This window comes from Camponotus vicinus, unplaced genomic scaffold (assembly GCF_025532165.1).
Source record: "Camponotus vicinus isolate PSW18456_S1 unplaced genomic scaffold, iyCamVici1.0 SCAF_1, whole genome shotgun sequence".
Taxonomy (NCBI): Eukaryota; Metazoa; Arthropoda; class Insecta; order Hymenoptera; family Formicidae; genus Camponotus; species Camponotus vicinus.
This window is the reverse complement of record NW_028141945.1, coordinates 8,435,326-8,455,532: the sequence shown is the minus strand read 5'-3', so window position 1 is coordinate 8,455,532 and position 20,207 is coordinate 8,435,326. Positions and strand designations below refer to the sequence as shown.

At 29.5% G+C, this 20,207-nt stretch overlaps 1 protein-coding gene across 1 annotated transcript; it reads right to left on the bottom strand.

Annotated features, from left to right (window-relative positions):
• Positions 1–310: 310 nt before the first annotated feature.
• Positions 311–10,199, bottom strand: Nmnat (nicotinamide mononucleotide adenylyltransferase). The gene is made up of 5 exons (XM_083100358.1): positions 9,326–10,199; positions 8,491–8,900; positions 8,164–8,265; positions 7,485–7,651; positions 311–5,591 (listed from the first exon to the last, which is right to left on the bottom strand). Exons 1-5 carry the CDS (start codon positions 9,399–9,401, stop codon positions 1,568–1,570), a joined length of 4,779 nt encoding a protein of 1,592 aa, XP_082956484.1. The 5' UTR covers positions 9,402–10,199; the 3' UTR covers positions 311–1,567.
• Positions 10,200–20,207: the final 10,008 nt, after the last annotated feature.

Genomic DNA, 20,207 nt, shown 5'->3' with positions numbered 1-20,207 from the left:
AATTTCTTGGCATATCTTGTTACTTTCACGTACTTCGCGTATAAGATGTCCCGAAAAAACGTGAAAATCGATAAATTCCTTGTAAGTTTAAAATCTATTTTTTTTTTGACAAAAATATCGACACTGTTTGGCGTATATCTTCTTAGTTTTCAGTATTAGTCAAATAATGGAATTAATTTGCTATAATATCAAAAATTAAGAAGATATCCAAACATAGAATCGGGGTTTTTATCAAAGAAAAATAAATTTTAAATTTGGCAAGTTACACTAAGAAATCAGTATATTAAATTATTAAATTATAAACGATAAATATATCAAAGTTTTATATATTAAATGTATCTCGAAATTTGAATAATTAATTAAATTCTACACCTGAAAGAACACCTGGAAGAATCCATATGAGAGAAACGACACATCTAAGAAATAATTTTTTCGCTCTGTATAAATTCAAAACAAAGCGTTATCCTTAAATCGATGTATCATTTTGTCACTTATAGCTACAATTGTTCTGTGCAATATTGACTGTAAAATATTACTAGGATTGTCTTGTGTCATATGCAAATCTTGCGTAAATCATCCAACAATTTCCCGATCGTTTATCGAGAATAACAGTTTCCATCGTTGGTCCTTTCTAGATATTGGGCTATCGATTTAAATCGTACCTTAATAATAATTATGATAAAACTATTTTGCAATAATTACATAATACTGTTACGGCGTAAATGTTTATGCAAAGCCGAGATGCCGATATAATAACATAATTACGCTTCGGCGCTATTACACTATTAATTTGACACTCATCTTTCTTTGTCCTTTCGTTAAATTAATTAAATTAATTAAATATATTATACATTTATATATAAAATAAAATATATCTTTAAAATTTCTTATATCATTATTTAATTAACAATATGTTAATTATCTAATCAATTTTAATCAACTTGTGTAATATGTCACAAAAAACGCATATATCAAATAGTATTTACTTAATTATACAAGTTGTTTCAAAAAACTATGGATGTAAATTTAATTAGTTATTAAAACTCATAAAAAAAATCTTAATAATCTTGCAAATTCTATTAAATTGCTATACACATTTTCCCTCTGTGTAATATATTTAAATATAAATTTATATTCCTTCTATATATTCCTTCTTTCTCTTTCTCTCTTTCTTATATTTTTAAAGTTTTATCGGTTTTTATCAAAGTAATTACGTGCGGAATACTTATGTTTAAAAACCGATTAAACTTTCATAATAGTATTTTTATCTTTTCATTATTTAATAACATTTTTTTATTTCTATGTCATCTTATATATATTTTGGATTCTAAGTCACTACGGAAAACTTTTGCGTATCTTTTTCATAATTATTCATTCGGTGTTTACGTAAATCAAAAAACACAATTTCTTTTCCTCTATAAAGATTGTATATCATTTGATACGATACGTTAATGCGTTCTCCGCCTCGCACATAATGAATTTTCAACTAATGTTTAATAATGTTTAACATTCAAATTGCTCAAAATATTTACCAAATCGAGCCATTTATGAGCTTTTATTCAGCCAGTTATAAGGCAGTCTCCTTCTCGCTAATGACCTTGATTCCGTGTTGCGTAAGAATCATCTTCACCGCTTCTTTATCTCGGATATTTGATTTCTCGGCAGACCCTTCAGCTTCGCTTACCTTTTCCAAATTTTCCATCGATTTTAGATTATCCGTGGACAAATTTAAACGGTCCACGTCATCAGTCGATCTTTGCAGAGACTTGGATCTCCTTGAATCTTTTGTTATCCGCAAGTTATCAGCAGATCCAATCAGCGTCGGATCTTTTGTGGTCTTGAGCGCTTTGTCACCCGCCTTCGGAGACATTTTCGCCAATTGAAGACTATCTACTGAAGAGTACCGTCTTTTATCTCGAGCACTCCCATCGAAATCCTCCTTCTTTCTAAATAAAGAACCTTTGCGACTGATTCTTCTGGCTCCGCTCGTCAATATGGCGATTTCGTCTTTGGGTATAAAGTATAATTCTCGCGGCTGATCCTTGATCATCGAGGAACCATGGATGAATAAGGACTGCGATTTTGGTCTTCCGGTATCTTTGATCTTTTCCTTCTCCGACAGCCTACTTCTATCGTCAGCCGATTCGGTGCCGCTCTGAAAGCCGCAGTTCTCGATCTCGAAACTATCGTCATCGTCCTGATGCTCAACGAGTTTGAAAGCGTATCTATCTATCGGCATGGAATCCTGATCAAAACTACCGTCCACCTCACCGCAAATTCTGCAAAGTTCGCAAGGAATCTCCTGAATTTTGTCCTCGAGGTCGTCAGTGGACTCTTGGAGATTAAGCGAACCGCAGATGTCGCATTCAATAGAATCGTTGTCCTCGTCGTCGTCATCAGCTAGCGAGCTACAGGTCGACCTAAGCGTGTAGAATGTCTCCTGATTCGGACTGCTCACTTCTTCTTCTGTTCGGAAGGTGATCTCATTCATGTAACAGCAGATCGAGCAGAACTCGTCCGGAATGTCGAGCTGCGAACCACTGTTGTTCGTCTTCGTCGACGGTACGCCCAGAAACACCTCCTGAATGCGTTTGATCGACTCGTAGCTCTTCGACTTTTTTGAAAATGCCTCGTCCTTCTTCGGCTTTTGCGCGGACGCTTCGTCAGACATGATCATCGAGTCTAAGCTACCCTGAAGAGGTACGTTGTAACGTCGTACCTTCCTCGTATACACATCCTTGATCTCGTTGAAGTCACGTTTCGTTCTATTGTCGGCATCTTTCGTCGTTTTTATTGTTTCTTGTCCTTGTTGCGTTTTATCGTTCAGTCTCACGATCTTTTGATCCGAAGTCTTCTTCGGACTCTTTGTGGAAGACATTTTGGAAGAATGCTGGGAAAATTCTTCAGATCGAAAGGATTCTCGATTATCCGCAGATCGAGTTTGTTTTTTCAATTCGATGCAGTTTTCAGGACTTTTCTTGGGAATTTCCGTCTTTGCTGAAGATTTCTTCGAAGAATCCTGGAAAACTGCCTCCAATTGAGAAATAACGCGATCATTGATAGATCGATCGTAATTCTTCATTTCGTCGCTTCTGTAAAATATTTGGCTTTGTTTGCTCTTTTTGGGGTTCTTCGCGCTTATGGATGTCCTTGAAGACTTTTGAGAAGCTTTTTCAGCTTGAGATGATTCTCGATCATTGATGGATTTATCTTGATCTTTGAATTCGCATTCATCTTTGTCGGTTTGAATCTCTCCGACTTTTTTAGGATTTTTTATAGAAGCTGATTTTGAAGAACTTTGGAAGACTTTTTCTGCGCGAAATGTTTCTCGAACATTAATGGATCTCTCTCGATCTTTGAATTCGCGCTCGCCTTCGTCAACTTGAGATTCTGCGATTTTATTAGGACTTCTCACCTTTACGGAAGCCGATCTTGAAGAGCCTTGGAAGACTTTTTCTGCACGAGAAGTCTCTTGATTCTCAAAAATTTTATCTTTCTTTTCAACATTAGCATCTATATCGTAAATTTGTTCCTCCTTGATTCTTTCGGAGCTCGTCTTTGTGGAAGAACTTTGCAATTCTTCAGATTGAACCGCCTCTGGTTCATCAATGAATGTATATTGCTCCTTAAATTCAAAATCACGAATCTGATCTACCCTGATCTTTCTTGGACTCTTGCGCGAGTTTACTATCGATTTGAGATATTTTCCGTCTATCTCGAGACTCGAGTCGCAAGATGTAGTTCGTCTTTCCGAAGAATGCGTATCAAACTCATCCATTCTGCTTACTTTATCAATTTCTCGCGAGATCTCTGATACTTCTTCGGATTGTTCTCTGTCTTCAACGTCGACTTTCTTTTCTTTCGCTTCAATCTCAGCTTGAGACCATTCCACGACAAACTTTGATTGGTCTAGTTCTTTGGCAGATTTCGTACGATTATCAATCTCTTCAGTCGTGAAATAGTCAGATCCTTTTTCGTGACTCTCGTGAATCATTGCGCTGACTAATACTTGACTGCTTTGAATATTATTTTCTTTGGCATTAGTCTTGTTATCGCTTACAAATTCGTCTAGCTTATCTTCTCTTTGATCGTTGCATTTCATCAAACTCGATCTGGCAATATATACAGATTCTTTTTCCTCTTCATCTTCATCATTGAAACCATATTGATTTAATCGATAATCTTCCTTATCTACGCTGAAATCGGAGAGAGCGCATTCATGACGACCATCCAATGATGCAGAGATGTTTAGTGATGAAGTAGTTGCTTTAGTTTCTAGATGTCCGATTTTATCCAATTCAAGATTAGCTATTTCCTTCCCGGAAATAATTTCAATATTCTTCCTTTCTGAATTAAGTCTACTTAATTCTGTATCATTTTTACCTACCTTATCCAGCTGTAAATTTTCCTTCGACTTATTTCTTTCCTCGTCGAGCTTACTTTTGAGCTCGTTCGTAAGTTTTTCTATCATTAACTTACGATCTTCCTGTAATCTAACGATACTATGATTGGAATGAACAGGCTGAACCTTCACAACATCATCATTAGCGTCAATGAAATCTAATTCTACATCGACTATTTCTTTCTTAGAATTAATTTTTTTGGTACCAATATCAACTTTTTCCTTCGCAACACTTTTAACCGTCATCTCGGGGCTCTTTTCCAATTTAATTTTGCTAATACTAGATCGGTCCGCATCTATTCTGTCACTGATCGCATCTGCTATCGGTTTTTCCTTTGGGGCAAGAGTGATCTTATCATCTAATCCTAGTTCTACATCGATTATTTCTCTTTCAGAAGTAATTTTTCGATCGCAAATTTTAATTTTATCATCCGCAGTGCTTTCTCTTGTGGGCCAACAACATTCTCCCAGTCGAAGTTCGCTAGAACTCGGCTGGCTAGGTTGAATCTTCATTATTATTTCGCGATCGTTATTCGAACCTAAATCTACAACAGCAATTTCCGTCTTGGATCTCAAATCTGACACTTCTCTCTGTCCAATCTCAATTTTATCCTTACCTATATTTTCTATTAATAATTTACAATCTTCTATTGACGTTGGTTCATTAGAACTCAACTGGCTAGCCTGAATCTGCATTATTATTTCATTCGAACCTAAATTTGCAGCATCAGATTTCAGATCTGATCCTTCTTTATCTCTCACGACACTATTTATTCTCGGCTTATAGCCCTCTTCTAACGAAGAACCAGACTGAAACTTCGCCGTCGGTTCGTCAAGCGGACCTACCTCGTCTATAATTCGCATGACGCCGGTTTCGCTGGCGATGATCTGTTTCGCCTGACCGGGATACGCGGCTCTAGCTACATGCTTGACGTTACCGTTGTCGGCGTTGTTGCTGATCGCGCTTAAGATGTGTTCGCGAATCTCGTCGAGCCCGCCACCACTGCCCGTATTCTGCAGATTTTTGCGCAGCACCACCGCGTCCGGCACGTCGATGGACGCGGCAATCTCAATCGGGCTCGGCGAGTCCATAGTCACATCGCTGGGTGACGGCGTTAGGAACGCGGTTAGATATCGGGGATCTATGTGCAGGTAATTGTTCGCATTCAGTGACGGCAGTTCCAACTTACTTTGATGTCCAATCGGCAGCGGCAGCGTGAAAAACACGACAATTTTTTTTAGAGGATATTCAGTTTTTTTAATCGCACTTTAGTATAACACAATTCAGCAGCGCGAACTCGTTACGATCTCATCACGTTTCTTACTCGCAATTATGAATTATTAAAAATTTTTGCATATAAAATATCAAATCATATATCAATTAATTTTCAAAACTTCGCGGAAACAAAATATATATGCATAATTAGAAAAATGTAATGATATTCTTGAATTTTTCATAATCTAATATATTATTATGCAATAATTTAATAGAAATTAATGATTTTATTAATAATGATATGTATTTTAATTTCGATTAAAAAGTTTACTTATATATCTACTATTTTAGCTTTACTTTATCGTATCCTTATTGCAATAAATGGAATGGATGAGGTCGCAACGATTTTACGTGATTACTGAGCTGTTTCCTCAGAATTCGATTCACTGACTTATTATCTTTAAAATCTTAATTTAAAATTAAACAAACAAAACTCTACACTTTTATCTTCATTGCCAATAAAATCTTAAATATTATTTTAATAAATCTAATCGCAATAATTTTAATTTTTTCCCAGTCAGTGAATAGAATTATTTAAAGTTAATGTCAGTCTTAATAGTAACTTAATTATGATGTTGTCAACTCTCAATATCATCTATCAATATCATCTCTCAATATCAGATATCATAAACCCTTCATAAAAAAATTTATTGAGATTAAAGATGTAAAAATAAACTTTAATTAATTGCTTTATAGATAAGCTTGTATATATTTCCCATTGTTAATATAACAGCAATGATTTTTAATATTATACAATTTAGAAGATTTCATATTGAAGAGAGGTGACATATATATATTTCTAACACTATCTTAAAAATATGCAAAAAATAATCTTACACTCTCTCTCTAATTGAGAGAAGAGAAAACTTATATACACACCCATACAGAATTTAAATAAATTAAAAATGCATATTTAAACAAAATTCTTAAATTGTAATAAACAGAACATAATTCTTTACAAAATATTATACATTTGAATTAAATATAGTAAACAAAATATTAATTCTTCTTTATTAAATATTGTGCGTTTTGATAAAAGATAGGCAAGAAGACTAGATTAAGGAATATCGTACAGCGGAATATCGTACATCGGCCTGTTGAAATTTAGTAATATTATATGTGGCACATATATTGTCTTGGCACATATATACATATATTGTCTTTTCAAGTATTTGATCTTTATACAATCGAAATTGCTCTATAATTGTTACTATAATATAAAAAAGATATAACATTTTCATAAATGCACAGTAATTCAGAAATGGTTCCAAATAAAAAGCAATATAATTAAAAATCGACATCTACTTAATTATCTTATTTAATTAAATAATATAATTTTTCACAAACCTAGTTTAGCTAGATTTTTTAAAGAATTTCATAATTATCTATAGTTTTATATTTTTTATCATACACTTTTATATATTTTAATTTTCAATTAAATTTTTAAATTAAATTAATATATCATAATTTTGTGTTTTAATTATGTGACTGTATCTTTAATCACTTTTTCATTAGATTATTAAAATCTTCCCTGTTGTGCATAATGTTATTACATCTTTTTATATCATGGCAAATTCTATTGTTACAAAAATATTATCTTCTTTACAAAATGTGTAAAAAATTATGTGTGACAATATAAGCCACAAATAATATTTACAAAACCTATATATATATATATATATATATATATATATATATATATATATATATATACATATATGTATATTATTTGCTAAAATATCATAAAACCTATTTTCATTTTGCTTGAAAAAGTGCAAAAATCTAAACAGAATATTCGAAACTCACATTGTTGTATTTGGCGCTCTCGCATCGTAGATTTCATGCTTGTAAATGTAATCAATGACAGAGTCTTGCAGCAGATACCTGATGCTCTGACTGCGTTTCAGAGCTCGCCTGATTCTCGTCGAACTGACTTCATTTGGGATCCATTCAGTTACAATGCAAATATTGTGCTGAAAATGAAAAAATAAATAGAAAAAATTTTGCAATAGTTGGAAATAAATTCATGGAAGTAACTAAGATTGCTTATAAAGATTAACTTTATACATAATAGTTGTAATTACCAATATTAACCAGTAATTATCAGTATTATCAGTATTATCTTTTCAATAACTTCAAGAGGATCTCTTTCTTTCATATAATCTAATATAATAATTATATTTGTTCACAAAATTTATTTAAATTCAAAGTTTGTCCAAATTAATGTTTTAGAGTCCCGGACATTTACTTAGAATATGCCAAATATTTTATAAGATAATCTATTAACTCTTCCTGACAAAATTCTTTCACAATATAACTCATTGTTTCCAATACTTGCAGAATAGATATCATAAACAATAAAAAATAATTTTTTTTTGGTGTATTATACTAATAAATAATTTAATAATGTGATATGCTATAGAGTGCGAGCAAATATAATTTAATAAGAACCTTTAGTGAAATAAATATAATGAATTATATTTACCATGTGTTTGGAGAGAATATCTGAGTCATAGATAAATTTGTTTGGATTGCAACCTTCTCTAGTAATAACCACAAGACCATGCTCACCAACGATATCATCAATCTGCAACGAAAAAATCAATTAATTTTTTGTTTCGATTTTCATTATTTTATTCGAACTTTCATACAATAACTTGCAATTAAAGAATTTATTTCTAAACTATAAATTTGATCAGTTATAAAAAATTAAATTAAATTAAAATCTCATTAAAAAAAAAATGAACTTCACACATTAATAAACATCCATTTCCAAAGCAATTATTTCCGATACATTTTGTATATAACTCACATCTTCTTCGAGCCAAAGTCCACAAATACCAAAACTTTCCAGAAGATCTGCACCACATAGTAATTTGATTTGTATTGGTGTATTATCTGAACAGTTTTTAACATTTTCTGGAATCCATTCCGTGTCATCCATCTGCATATGATGTTTGATATCATTGGAATTGCATAGCATAGAATTGAGCAGATTTTGGTGATGTTGCAAGCACAAGCGAGTCTTGGTCCAGCAGTTCTGTTTAGTTTCCCATGTACTCAGTCGAATCCAATCGCTATTCTGCAATGCTAATCGCAACATTTCGCATCTATGTGTTGCACTGGCTAGTTCCTTCTTGGCATACGCATCATGCACTGGAGAAATCACTCCACCAACAACGATATGTGTTCCCATTCGGTGTAAATGATCTCGAGCAATTTCTGAAATATGTAATGTATATATAAATAAAAAAACTATATATGTTCTATATTAATTTTATATATATGTATATATATATATATATATATATATATGTGTGTGTGTGTGTGTGTGTGTGTGTGTGTGTGTATGTATGTATATGTATATGTTATAATATAATGTATAAATATAGAATTGAAAATTTATACTGCATATTTACTATATATTTGTTTATTTATAATTAGACATGTTTCCAGTATTTCCAATCAGGTAATGGAGAAAAAAATTGAAAGAAAATATAAAGAAAGATCGCATTACGCGAACGTGTTGACAATTCGTACGCGTGACATCGACGTGACGTCACGCGCGATGATGGGACATGACGCGACATTCGCTGTTCAATACAAACGGCGATATTCGAATAATGAACGAATGGATATATACGTACCAAACATTCGCAGATGCATATTTGTCGGTGGATTATAGCTGCCGCACGACATCAGAATTACACGCGTCGGCGCCATTTTGCGCACTTGTAACTCGAGATAGCATCGACGATTGACTGCACCTCCTTCGCCGTTGAATCGACCCGAGATTCTGCCAAAGCCAAAGCCAAACCTCTCACGACAACACGTCACGAGGTCGGAACGCAACCCCTACTGACCGCGTTCGCGACGTGCGCATGCGCATCGCGCGTCGAACGCCGCCATGCCATCTCAAAAGTCAACGCTGACCAATAATAAGTCGGCATGAGCGCGCCATCTAGCACGAATTGGAGAACTTGCAATAACTAATGAGAATGCGCGCTTTTTAGAGATATTAACTAACGACTCTTATCTCTAAGAAATAAATTTTTCTATTGGATGTAGTACGCGCTTGCAGCCGAGAGTGCTTCTTCATATGAAATTAGATATGAATATTGATTCATTTAAAAAATGTGTTTCTATTTCTAACGCTTAATGCGACGTAAATTTTTTGGCAGAGAAAAACCGAGAGTTATGGCTCTTGCATATAAAATAACGGTAAGCGATACGATTAATCAATTATTATATTTGCTACACATTTTTTTTCGCGAAAAGTTAATTAATCATCGCATAAGACATGCTTTCTCAATTTCTCTGATCGGAATCATCTTGAACTTCTTTATAATGCGATTGATACAATTTAAATCTCATAGATTCCTTTAAATATTGATTTATTTTTAAAGTAATTCATGAAGTAATATACTTATTTCTTTTTCAAATTTTCTATAAAAAATTATATTTCTATAAAATTATTATAAATTTTCTTTAAACTCATGAGTGTATTTCACAAAAAGTAATGTATATTTTTATTAAAGAATCATGTCGTACTTAGAAAACGCGTGTTTCTGATCGTAAATAGATTTTCAATAATTTTATAAATAAATTTTCAATAATTTTATAAGTTCCTGCAATATTTTTACTTTATAGTAATATTGTATAAAATTCAGACGTTTAGAATTCGATCATTTCTCTCAACATTGCAATAGTTAATTTTTTCTTATTCTCGAACAACTATCTTATTATCTATATTTTCTTATTCTACAGAGATGAGAAGAGGGATTGGTTCAGTAATACACAAATCTAACTTTATTCACATTTTTTTTTGTTGTTTTCTTTTCCGCTGAATCATCGAAGAAATGATCTTGAGAGAACAGAACCTCTGCGATACGAATAGCAATTACAAGTAAATATGTACAATAATATATAATAAATGATGGTTGCCCTTCTTTTTTTCTTTCTCTTCCTCAATAGTCGTCTTACTTCGCTCAACGACAGTCAACCAATTAGCATATTTTAACCGTAATAATTCGCAATAATCAATCTAATCTCTCTCACGTATCCATCTCCATCTAAGCATTAACTACTATCGATCATCGAATATCGCGACAGTATCGACGAATTGACAGAAATGCTTTCTTAATTCAATCCATCCATCAAATCATGTTCAAATCACTGATCGTACTCTCTTCGCTTCATTTCGGAATCATCGCACAAAATTCACGCAAGCAACTTCAATCGCGATGCAAGATGTTTAAGTATTCGTTAAGAGATGTTATCAATCTTATATTTTTATTCTTATATTTTTTTTCTTCCTTTTATATTCTATGACTCTAAACTAATGATTTTCAGAATGCGAACATTTTGCATCGCTTTCAATATTCTCGTTTTATCATTAACTTCATTTATTGCGACCATCGTGTTGCGCTCTATAATTGTATTTTTGCTTCCGCTTAAGCTTCTCCGTTTTTTCATAAAACTTTCTCGCAGATCTTAGATATATTTCATCGTCTAAAACCGTACACTCACACACTTGCACATTCGTTTAAATATTACATTATAACATTATATTCTCTCATCTGTGTCTTTCGAATTTCTCTCTCTCTCTTTTTATTTCTCTCTTTCACTCTCTCATTCACTCTCATCGACTTTAATTGTTCGCAATTCATGTAAAATGAAATGGATTATTTATATATCAAATAACCAGATTTTGCTTTTTCACATTTATACATTAATTTAGGCAAATTAAATTGTTATATTTGTGAATTTGAATAAAACTCAAAATGAATCTCGTAAAGTGACAGCTCTATATATATAATTTAAAATATGCGGTTGACTATTTTTTATATGTATTAGCACATTATATAAACATTTGATCGCCGATTTGATCTCTAATAAATGTTATATTGTCATTTCTTGATTATTTTATTTGAACTAATTTTTATCTTATTTTTTCTGTTTTTCTCTGCTCTGGTATATTGGTTGTTATATATTTATATGTATTAAAAAAAATAAAAAATAATTCATATAAAATAATCCCAAAACCACAATATAATATATTTATTAAAAGACGATCTTATTAAGATTAAGATGATCTTTATTTTAATATCTGTCTTTACTTATATTGATAAAAAAATTAGATAATTTCTTTATAGCCTGAAACACAATAGTGGAATTTTATTTCTTTTATTGTTCATAAAAATGGAAAAATTGGACTTTTTCTCAAAAAAGTTATCAAAAGCAAAATACAAAAATACTTTAATCACTCCAATGCCAATTATACAGTTATTCCATTTCATTCTACTTTAAAGAATCAATGGACACGTTTTGAGATGCAAATTTTAGATTTTCAGGCAAACATCTGACACATATCACTGGACGACATGACGTTGTTAAACTGTCATTAATCCGAGCTAAGGAAAATAACCGACGAGTATATAGTTCATCCTACTTGTTACAATTCGTCTCTTTTTTTCTTTTTTTTGCTTTTGCTTTGCTGCTAGCTTGCTTATTAAAGTGATCTCGTCGTCGATTTATTTTTCTGTTGTTTAGATCATCTGTTTTAATAATGCTCGCCAATTTTTGCGCGTAATCATAAAATCCCTGGATATTCAAGTGAAATACCTGTCTTTCTATTCTAAATCCATAGCTCCGATATTCTTGAGTCTTTTAGACTTTTCCTCTGAATCTATTTTACTCTAAATTCATACTTTTGAATCTTTGAAAATCCTTTGATCCATTTGTTGAATTAAGACCTTCAATGTTTATGACCTCTTATCATCCTACATGGATTTTAAAGATTTCAAGGGAAATCAGAATCAAGATTTTCGGGATTCTCCTCTAGGCTGTCAATTTATCAATTATTAAAATCCTGAAAAGATTTAAATAAAACATTCTTACATTTTTGTATTTTAAAATCTTCGGATTTCTTAATCCAAAAAATTCTAGATCCTAAACTAAAACTTTGCGAGGAGATAATCATCAGTTTCTACAGGCGAAGGCGATAAATTTTCCCTATCGCTTTATCCTTTAAATATTTTCTTCGCTGGAAATCTATGGATCTTTGAATCTGTAGATCTTTCAATCATCGAAATCTGAGGATCTTTGAATCTTGGAAATTAGAAATTGCCACGCAAAAATTGGCGAAACTTCGCAACAACCCTCAACATAGTCTCTCGCTTAACGAGAATATACTCCATCTCATTATTATCACTTTTCCTTTGTTTATTACTGTCCATTATTATCATCGCCTTCATACTATTATTTTCCCCTTCCTCTCTTTTATCACGCCAAATTTGCTCGAAGATCATCCTCCCATCGTCTTGTATTTCATGGAGAGATGAGAGATTGGGTGAGAACCCTCATTTTCCTGTGTGGGACTCGCGTGACTCAACAACGACCGAGAAAAGGACCGCACTTTTCATCTGAAGGAGTATCGCCACGCAAAATTCGCCCTCCTCTCCCCACTCTCTCGTCTCTTTTTCTCACTTTATCTTTTCTCATTAGCATGTTTCTATATTATTACTTCTATTAAATAGTTTCTTCTTCTAACTTGCTTCATTCTCTTTATTTTCCTTTTATAAGAACATCGCTTTTTCACGTACAGGGATTAACTATCGCGCCCACAAAAATGTTGATACACCGATAGCTTTTTCTAAGTTTTCCCTAATTTATTATTTTTTATTTAGTCCATTCTTTACAAGTACATCACTTCGATGTACAAGGTAATACATAAACACTCAATTATATTAAGTATCATATATAACCACTGTTTTTTTTCTTAATGTTGAGACACCAATAGCTTGTCATTATAAATAACTGGAAAAATGAGCTGTTCGGGGATACTCAATTTCAAAAATGCTAATAAAGGATAAAACCTTGCAAAATTTCCGTTGCAATAATAATTTTTTCCTTGAATGGTGTCCGCAAAGGGAAACACTTTAAAGGAGGACGATCTTCGAGGTGTAATCGAAAACCGATCTCGGTTTTCAAGGATTTACGAGAAATCTGTCGCCACACTCATTTCTTCGGTGTGAGTATGTCTATCCTCCATCCTTTAATTATCTAAACAATGAAAGCGACAAAACGTCGAACAATGAAAAAGATGTCCCCAAGCGACACTCCAAAGGATTGATCGAAATTAAATTCAAATTTAATTCGCATACTGTCAAAGTAAAATTGAAATTTAAATCAGAATTGTATTAATCGGGAAATTAAATTCGAATTTAATATATATATATATTAAATTCGAATTTAATATATATATATATATATATATATATATATATATAATTTATATTTTACGACTTCATACATCTTTGCAATAATCAAAATTAAATCAAAATTTAAATATTTTTAAAATTAACATGTACATATATCTATGTATTATCTATCTGTGATTTAAAAAATCTTATATATGTGTAAATTATGGGCTAAATAAATAAAAAAAATCCGAATTTAATTCACGATCGTACAAATCGCGATTAAATTCTCAAATTAAACAATCGAACTAAAATTAAAATCTTACTTGATTAATAGAAAATTAAATTTAAATTTATTTCGTATCCCGCTAAAAATCGCATCAACTAAGTTTTACCTACATCCTTTAAATCCTTATTACGAGTACTGTAATAGTAGTGTAGTAGTAGTAGTAGTAGTAGTAGTTGTAGTAATAGCAGCGATAATAGTAATAGTTATAGTAGTAATAGTAGTAGTAATAATAGTAGTATTAATAGTAGGTTGTCCTTTTTTTTATTCCTTTTTCTGCTTAAGCATCTTTTTTTTTAATCCTTTAGTTTTTCTGATTTCTGATAATCTAATAGACATCTAAAAATAACACCTATTTTTTGTTTTCATTATTATTTGTATTTTATCCTCGGTCTCTCCTCTGCTTTCCTCTTTTTCAAGCAAGCGTTACTTAAGGGACTCCTTTTGTAAATTTTATTCTGCGCTCGAAGACCTCCTCGATGTTAACATTTTAATTAAAAAAGAAATGTAAAATTTTCGCAGAATTCAAACAATTATTGAAATTAACAGATAATGATAGACAAACCTCAGAGTCTCGATATTGACTGGTATTGGTTTAACGATTGATGTTGAATAAGTATTGATTTATAATCATCAGTATAATCGGTTTTAATATTATTTAATATCAAAACCGATAAACAATATGTAAAATTATCGAGATCGATTATTAATCGATCATTAATCAATATTATTTGTTAACAACTGCAAGATATATAGAGATATTAATTAATATCAATTAACAGATAATATCATAAAATATTGTTCACTGAAGCTTTCGTGATAAATTTTATAACTTTAATTAATATTAATTAACATTGTTATTGTCGATTAAGTCAGCCGAATTATTTTTTTTATTTGTCGCCAATTTGCATTAAATAATTTTAAAAGTAATAGCTTCCACAAATTTAATTTCTTGAGCATGAGACGAATTTGAATTATAACTAATAATTAAATTTTAACTTATCAAATAATTAATGATATAAGCAAATCTTAATAATATCATTGAATTCGCGAATATATCAATTAAATATATATTTTCTTATTATTTAAAATTTAAATTAAATTCATACATCATTTTTCGTCATTTGTTTTGTTTTCAATACCGTGTCAATATTTATTGCTGCTTTTACGATCATTTCTTTTTCTCTCTCTGATTTGTTTCTTTCTAATTTTTCTTTCTCTAGTTTGTTAGTCTCATCTCCTTTTCTTTCTTTCTCTTCTTTATATTTATCCTCTCTTTCGATTTCTTTGATTTTAATATTGATGAATTTTTCGAATAAAGAAAGAAATAGTGATATGAAATAAATAATTATTGACTTTTTCGTGGAAAAAAAAAATATATATATATATAACTGTAATTATTTCAATTAATTTAATTTAAACTATATAATTATATATATCGAAAAATTCGACAATTATTTTTAATCAAAACAATGTAATTCTTTTTCGTCTCTTCCTTTTTTTCTTTTTTTTCCTCTTTTTACCTTTCTTGCTTCCACTTATTTCCTTCCCTGATTTCCTCATCCACCTTTTCTTGCCTCTCTTTGTCTTCTTCTTTGTTTTTAGCTTCTATTTTTTCTCTTTTCTTTCCTTGTTTTTCTCTCCTGTACACCTTTTCGTTTTCTCTTATAATACACAGAAAAATATTGTCTATACTAAATTAAAGACATCATTCAAAACCAAGTTTAATAAGTGAAATTAAGTATCAGCAAGTGATCACAATATAAATGTTTTTAATGCTCTATTTACCGTATCTATATTCACTTATTTCTTATTACAGTTGTAAATTTATATTTTATAATTTATATTTTTTAAAATTTAAATCATATAAAATATTTATAATACAAACGCTTGCGGTGAATTTGAGAGAGAGCATTATTATATTAAATTAACTCATATATCTCTTCCTTGTCACAGTTATTTTTAAATTATGTATACAGAATGTCCAACTATTTCGGGGACGAATATGAATTTAGAAATAATATAAATAATTATCTGAAAAATTACATTAAGTTAAATTAGTAAATGTCTCAGAATTTAATAAAAAATAGCGACAAAGAAAATTCGTCTTCTTGCTCAAATTTTTAAAAAATTTAATTTTTGAAATTTGTTAGTTATCGCATGTCGTTACATTTTTCTATAAAATTATGTTCACTTTAAATAACATTGATTTTCATATTTTTGAAAACAGAGGATCGAAGACATTTTTTTCTTGATAGGCAAAGTATAATATATCAAATGTTCATCATGGGTGTTTCTATTAAAGCTGTAATTTTATCTTCAACTTTACTTGAGAAATATGAGACAAATCTTCTGCATCAACTTAACATACTTTTTTATCAAGCATTTTGTAATTATTAAAAACTAAAAACATCGAATTTGTATATTTTTATGACGTTTTCATCTTTAGAGAGATTAGCATATCTCCTTAGTAATTTATTATAACTATTTACTCTTACAATCGTTTATCATTCCAATTTATTACATCCTAGAAAACAGATTTCTTTAATCTCTCTAGTTTCTCAATTACATATTGAATATTTATACTTTTCGGCAAATTCAAAGAAAGACAACGTGTTCAATTTGACGATGTTTAACTTAAAATTACATTCATTTCCTCAGTTCTTTCTAACAATTTTAGCATATTACGAAAAAGTTTCCCATAATTATACTACTTTCTTGTTAGACATTTCGTATATTTTTTTTTTCATTTGGAAAAATCATGTAGTAAATACACTATATGTATATGTATATATGTATATGTATATATATATATATATATATATATATATATATATATATATATATAATCCACAATTATAATATAAATAAATTAACTAAAGATATATATAATTGTTTTTATTTTATAAAAACTTCAGATTAAGATTCATTTAAATAGATCAAATATATTATATTTGAAAATTATACATATTAAAAAATTTAAAGAAAAGATTTACTAAACCCATATAAAATTTATCAGAAAATAATTTATAATAACATAATTTTAATGAATAAGTTACAAGAATTTTTGAAACAGTTAAAACAATATATTTAATTTTTATAAACTAGATCTTTAAAAAAAATTAAAAGATAATTATTTATTATGATACATATATATAAAATTTCTTTATTTGTAATAAAATTTGTATTCCGTTTATTATAAAACTGAGTTAAAATAAAGACGATTTTTTATGCTTAAAAAAATTTTTTTTAAATTTTTGTTTTAATTAATTGATTTGCTTCTTTAAAATTCTACGCAGAGGTCTCGTTTATTTTTGCGCCTATTATTATTTTTTTTGGGGGGGGGAGATTTTACAGTTCTTTGTAGTTATTAGGTTTTTTGTTGGTTCTTGACGTGATTCCCTCATTTTTGTTCTACGCGCATTTTTTTCGTTTTTTTTTTTTTGAAGAACTTTTTATCGTTCTGGCGTACGAAGATCAACGGCAATTCAGTATAGATCATTTTTATTTCAAGTTGCTCCTTTAATTAATTGATAATCATTAATTGATTGAATTAGATAAACGACAAACATTATTTTCGGAAAAAATTCAAATCAATAAAATCAATCTATAGATTATGATTCCTGATTCCTTAGTGCAATCACATTGAATTACGACATCAAAAATGAAAAATCATGTGAATATCAAACGCGTAGAGATGGTATACAAAAACACTAATTTATTTCGGCGCATTTTGCAAGCAAAAAATTCACATTTATCATTTCTAATATCGTAATTCAATACTACTATAAAGAAACAAGAATCTTAATAATTTTTTTTTTCAAAATAGCACGGAAGCGTTCAAATCAATATAATTTCTAACATTGTGAAAAATATATGATACATTCAACTGAAACATAGATTGATATTTTTTTATCGAATAATTATCTTATAGTCTACGTTTCAGTTGAACATATCTAATATTCCATTCAACTCTTAGAAAATCTCTCAAATTTCGTTGAAATAAATAATGAAAAAATAAAAAATATTCTGTTTACAGTTTCTATGTAAAAGAAAAAAACATTAAAATTCCAGATTTATGTGTGCTAAAAGATAAAGTCATAGATCATACAATTGCGGCCAAAGCCCGCCATTTATAAATGTAATGTGTTCGCCGCGATGGATTCGTGCAACAACCAATATGATTGCGATTTAGTTATAGACGATTGTTGATACAACAATCAATATATGATTCAATATTAAAAATCGCAGCGTGCCTCGCTGAAAATATTTCACTTGGCTTGGTCGCTTTTTCGGCGGGATTTGACCTTGTCCTTTGATCTTTTATGAACCTTTATCATCTTCGCAATCTCATTCCCTGTCTTTCTTCTATTGGCTACTGCCTTGTTTTTTTGTCCATGTGTTTGTGTTTTTTTATGTCCTTCGTCTATGTTAACCCCTGACACACACAGTTAACCCTTTAACTTACACACACACACACACACACACACACAGTTTAAAGTTAAACTCTTAAGTTAAATCTATAAGTTAACTAATCTTAAAATTCTTCTTTAGTTACAATTAAAAATATTTTAATTACTTCGGTTATTAATTTTTGTTATTTAATTTTTTTGTATTCTGAAATTATAAATTAAAATTTAGCATAATTGTTTTAAGAACAAAACTATTTTTTATATAACTAAGTTTAAGATTACATAAAATTTATTTTAATATTTTAAATATTACAGCTATTAAAAAAATTCACAAAAAATAAATATTTATATTTATCTACCAAAATTTAAAATATTCAATTTCTTGAAAATTAGAACAGAAAATAATCAGAAAATTTTACAAAATCTCTATTTCTAAAAATTTTAAATTCATAAATTGGAAATTATAATTTTTAAGACATATTTAAATCAATTTTTAAATTTTAAAAGAAATATATATATATATATATATATATATATATAGCCATATTTTAAAATCAAAAATTTAAAATCTATTTAATTGAAAATCCAGAAATCTCTAAAAAGAAGAATTAGAAATCTGAAATATATTATAAATTTAAATTATAAAATTTTTTTGTACAATTAATATGTATAAATTAATATGTACAATTAATATGTATAAATGTTCAATTTGTTTATTAATTTATATCATTATGAAATTATTTAAAAATATTTACTTATTATATAATATTGCTCGGAATATAAAAAGAAAACAATAAATGAGAAAATTAAATTATTTTCGCGATCTGGAATTTCTTAAAAAATTTTTTACTTTAAAAACAAAATTTCTTAATTTGATATATTTTTCAATTCTATGTATGTGTTTTAAAGAGTTTTTAAATTTTAATTCTAAATACATTCAAAGTTTTTAATGTTTAACACTTAATATCTCCAGAATATATTTTCGTTTTATCATAATTAATTTTACTATATAATATTAATAATACTGTATCTTAATAAAATATCATGATAATAAATGTTTAAAATAAACTAAATAGAAAAAAAAGAAACGTATAGAACACACATATAAAAATAAATCGAAAAATGAAATAAAAATAAAAATAATATCGAAAGATATTTTTAAAATATGTGTTTCTATACAAGAAATCTCATAGAGGATAGTATTAATTTGTCATAGAATTTTTTTTCATAAAAACAAATAAACGTTTTATAATAAAAAATATGTTATAAATATGTTGTAAATATCAACTTTTTCTTGCGAATTGCAAAAATTCTGTTTGGTATATTTCGCTAATTTCAATCATTTTGAATAGCTATAATTTATCCTTGCACTTTAATGATTCTCCGGCCAATTTGTATATCTCAAACATATGAAGGAAAGTTAAAGGGTTAACTAACGGCACATGTTCTGTGAGGGAATATTTTCCGAAATATGCTCATAAAAAAGTTCGCTTCCAGCTTACAATTTAACGTCGGTCTTCAGAGATCATCCATTACATTTGGTAATCAGTCTATCCATTAACGCATATTATCCAAAGCCGATCTTACAAAAGACAGAATCTTATCGTACGAATTTTTGCCCTTTAAGAGA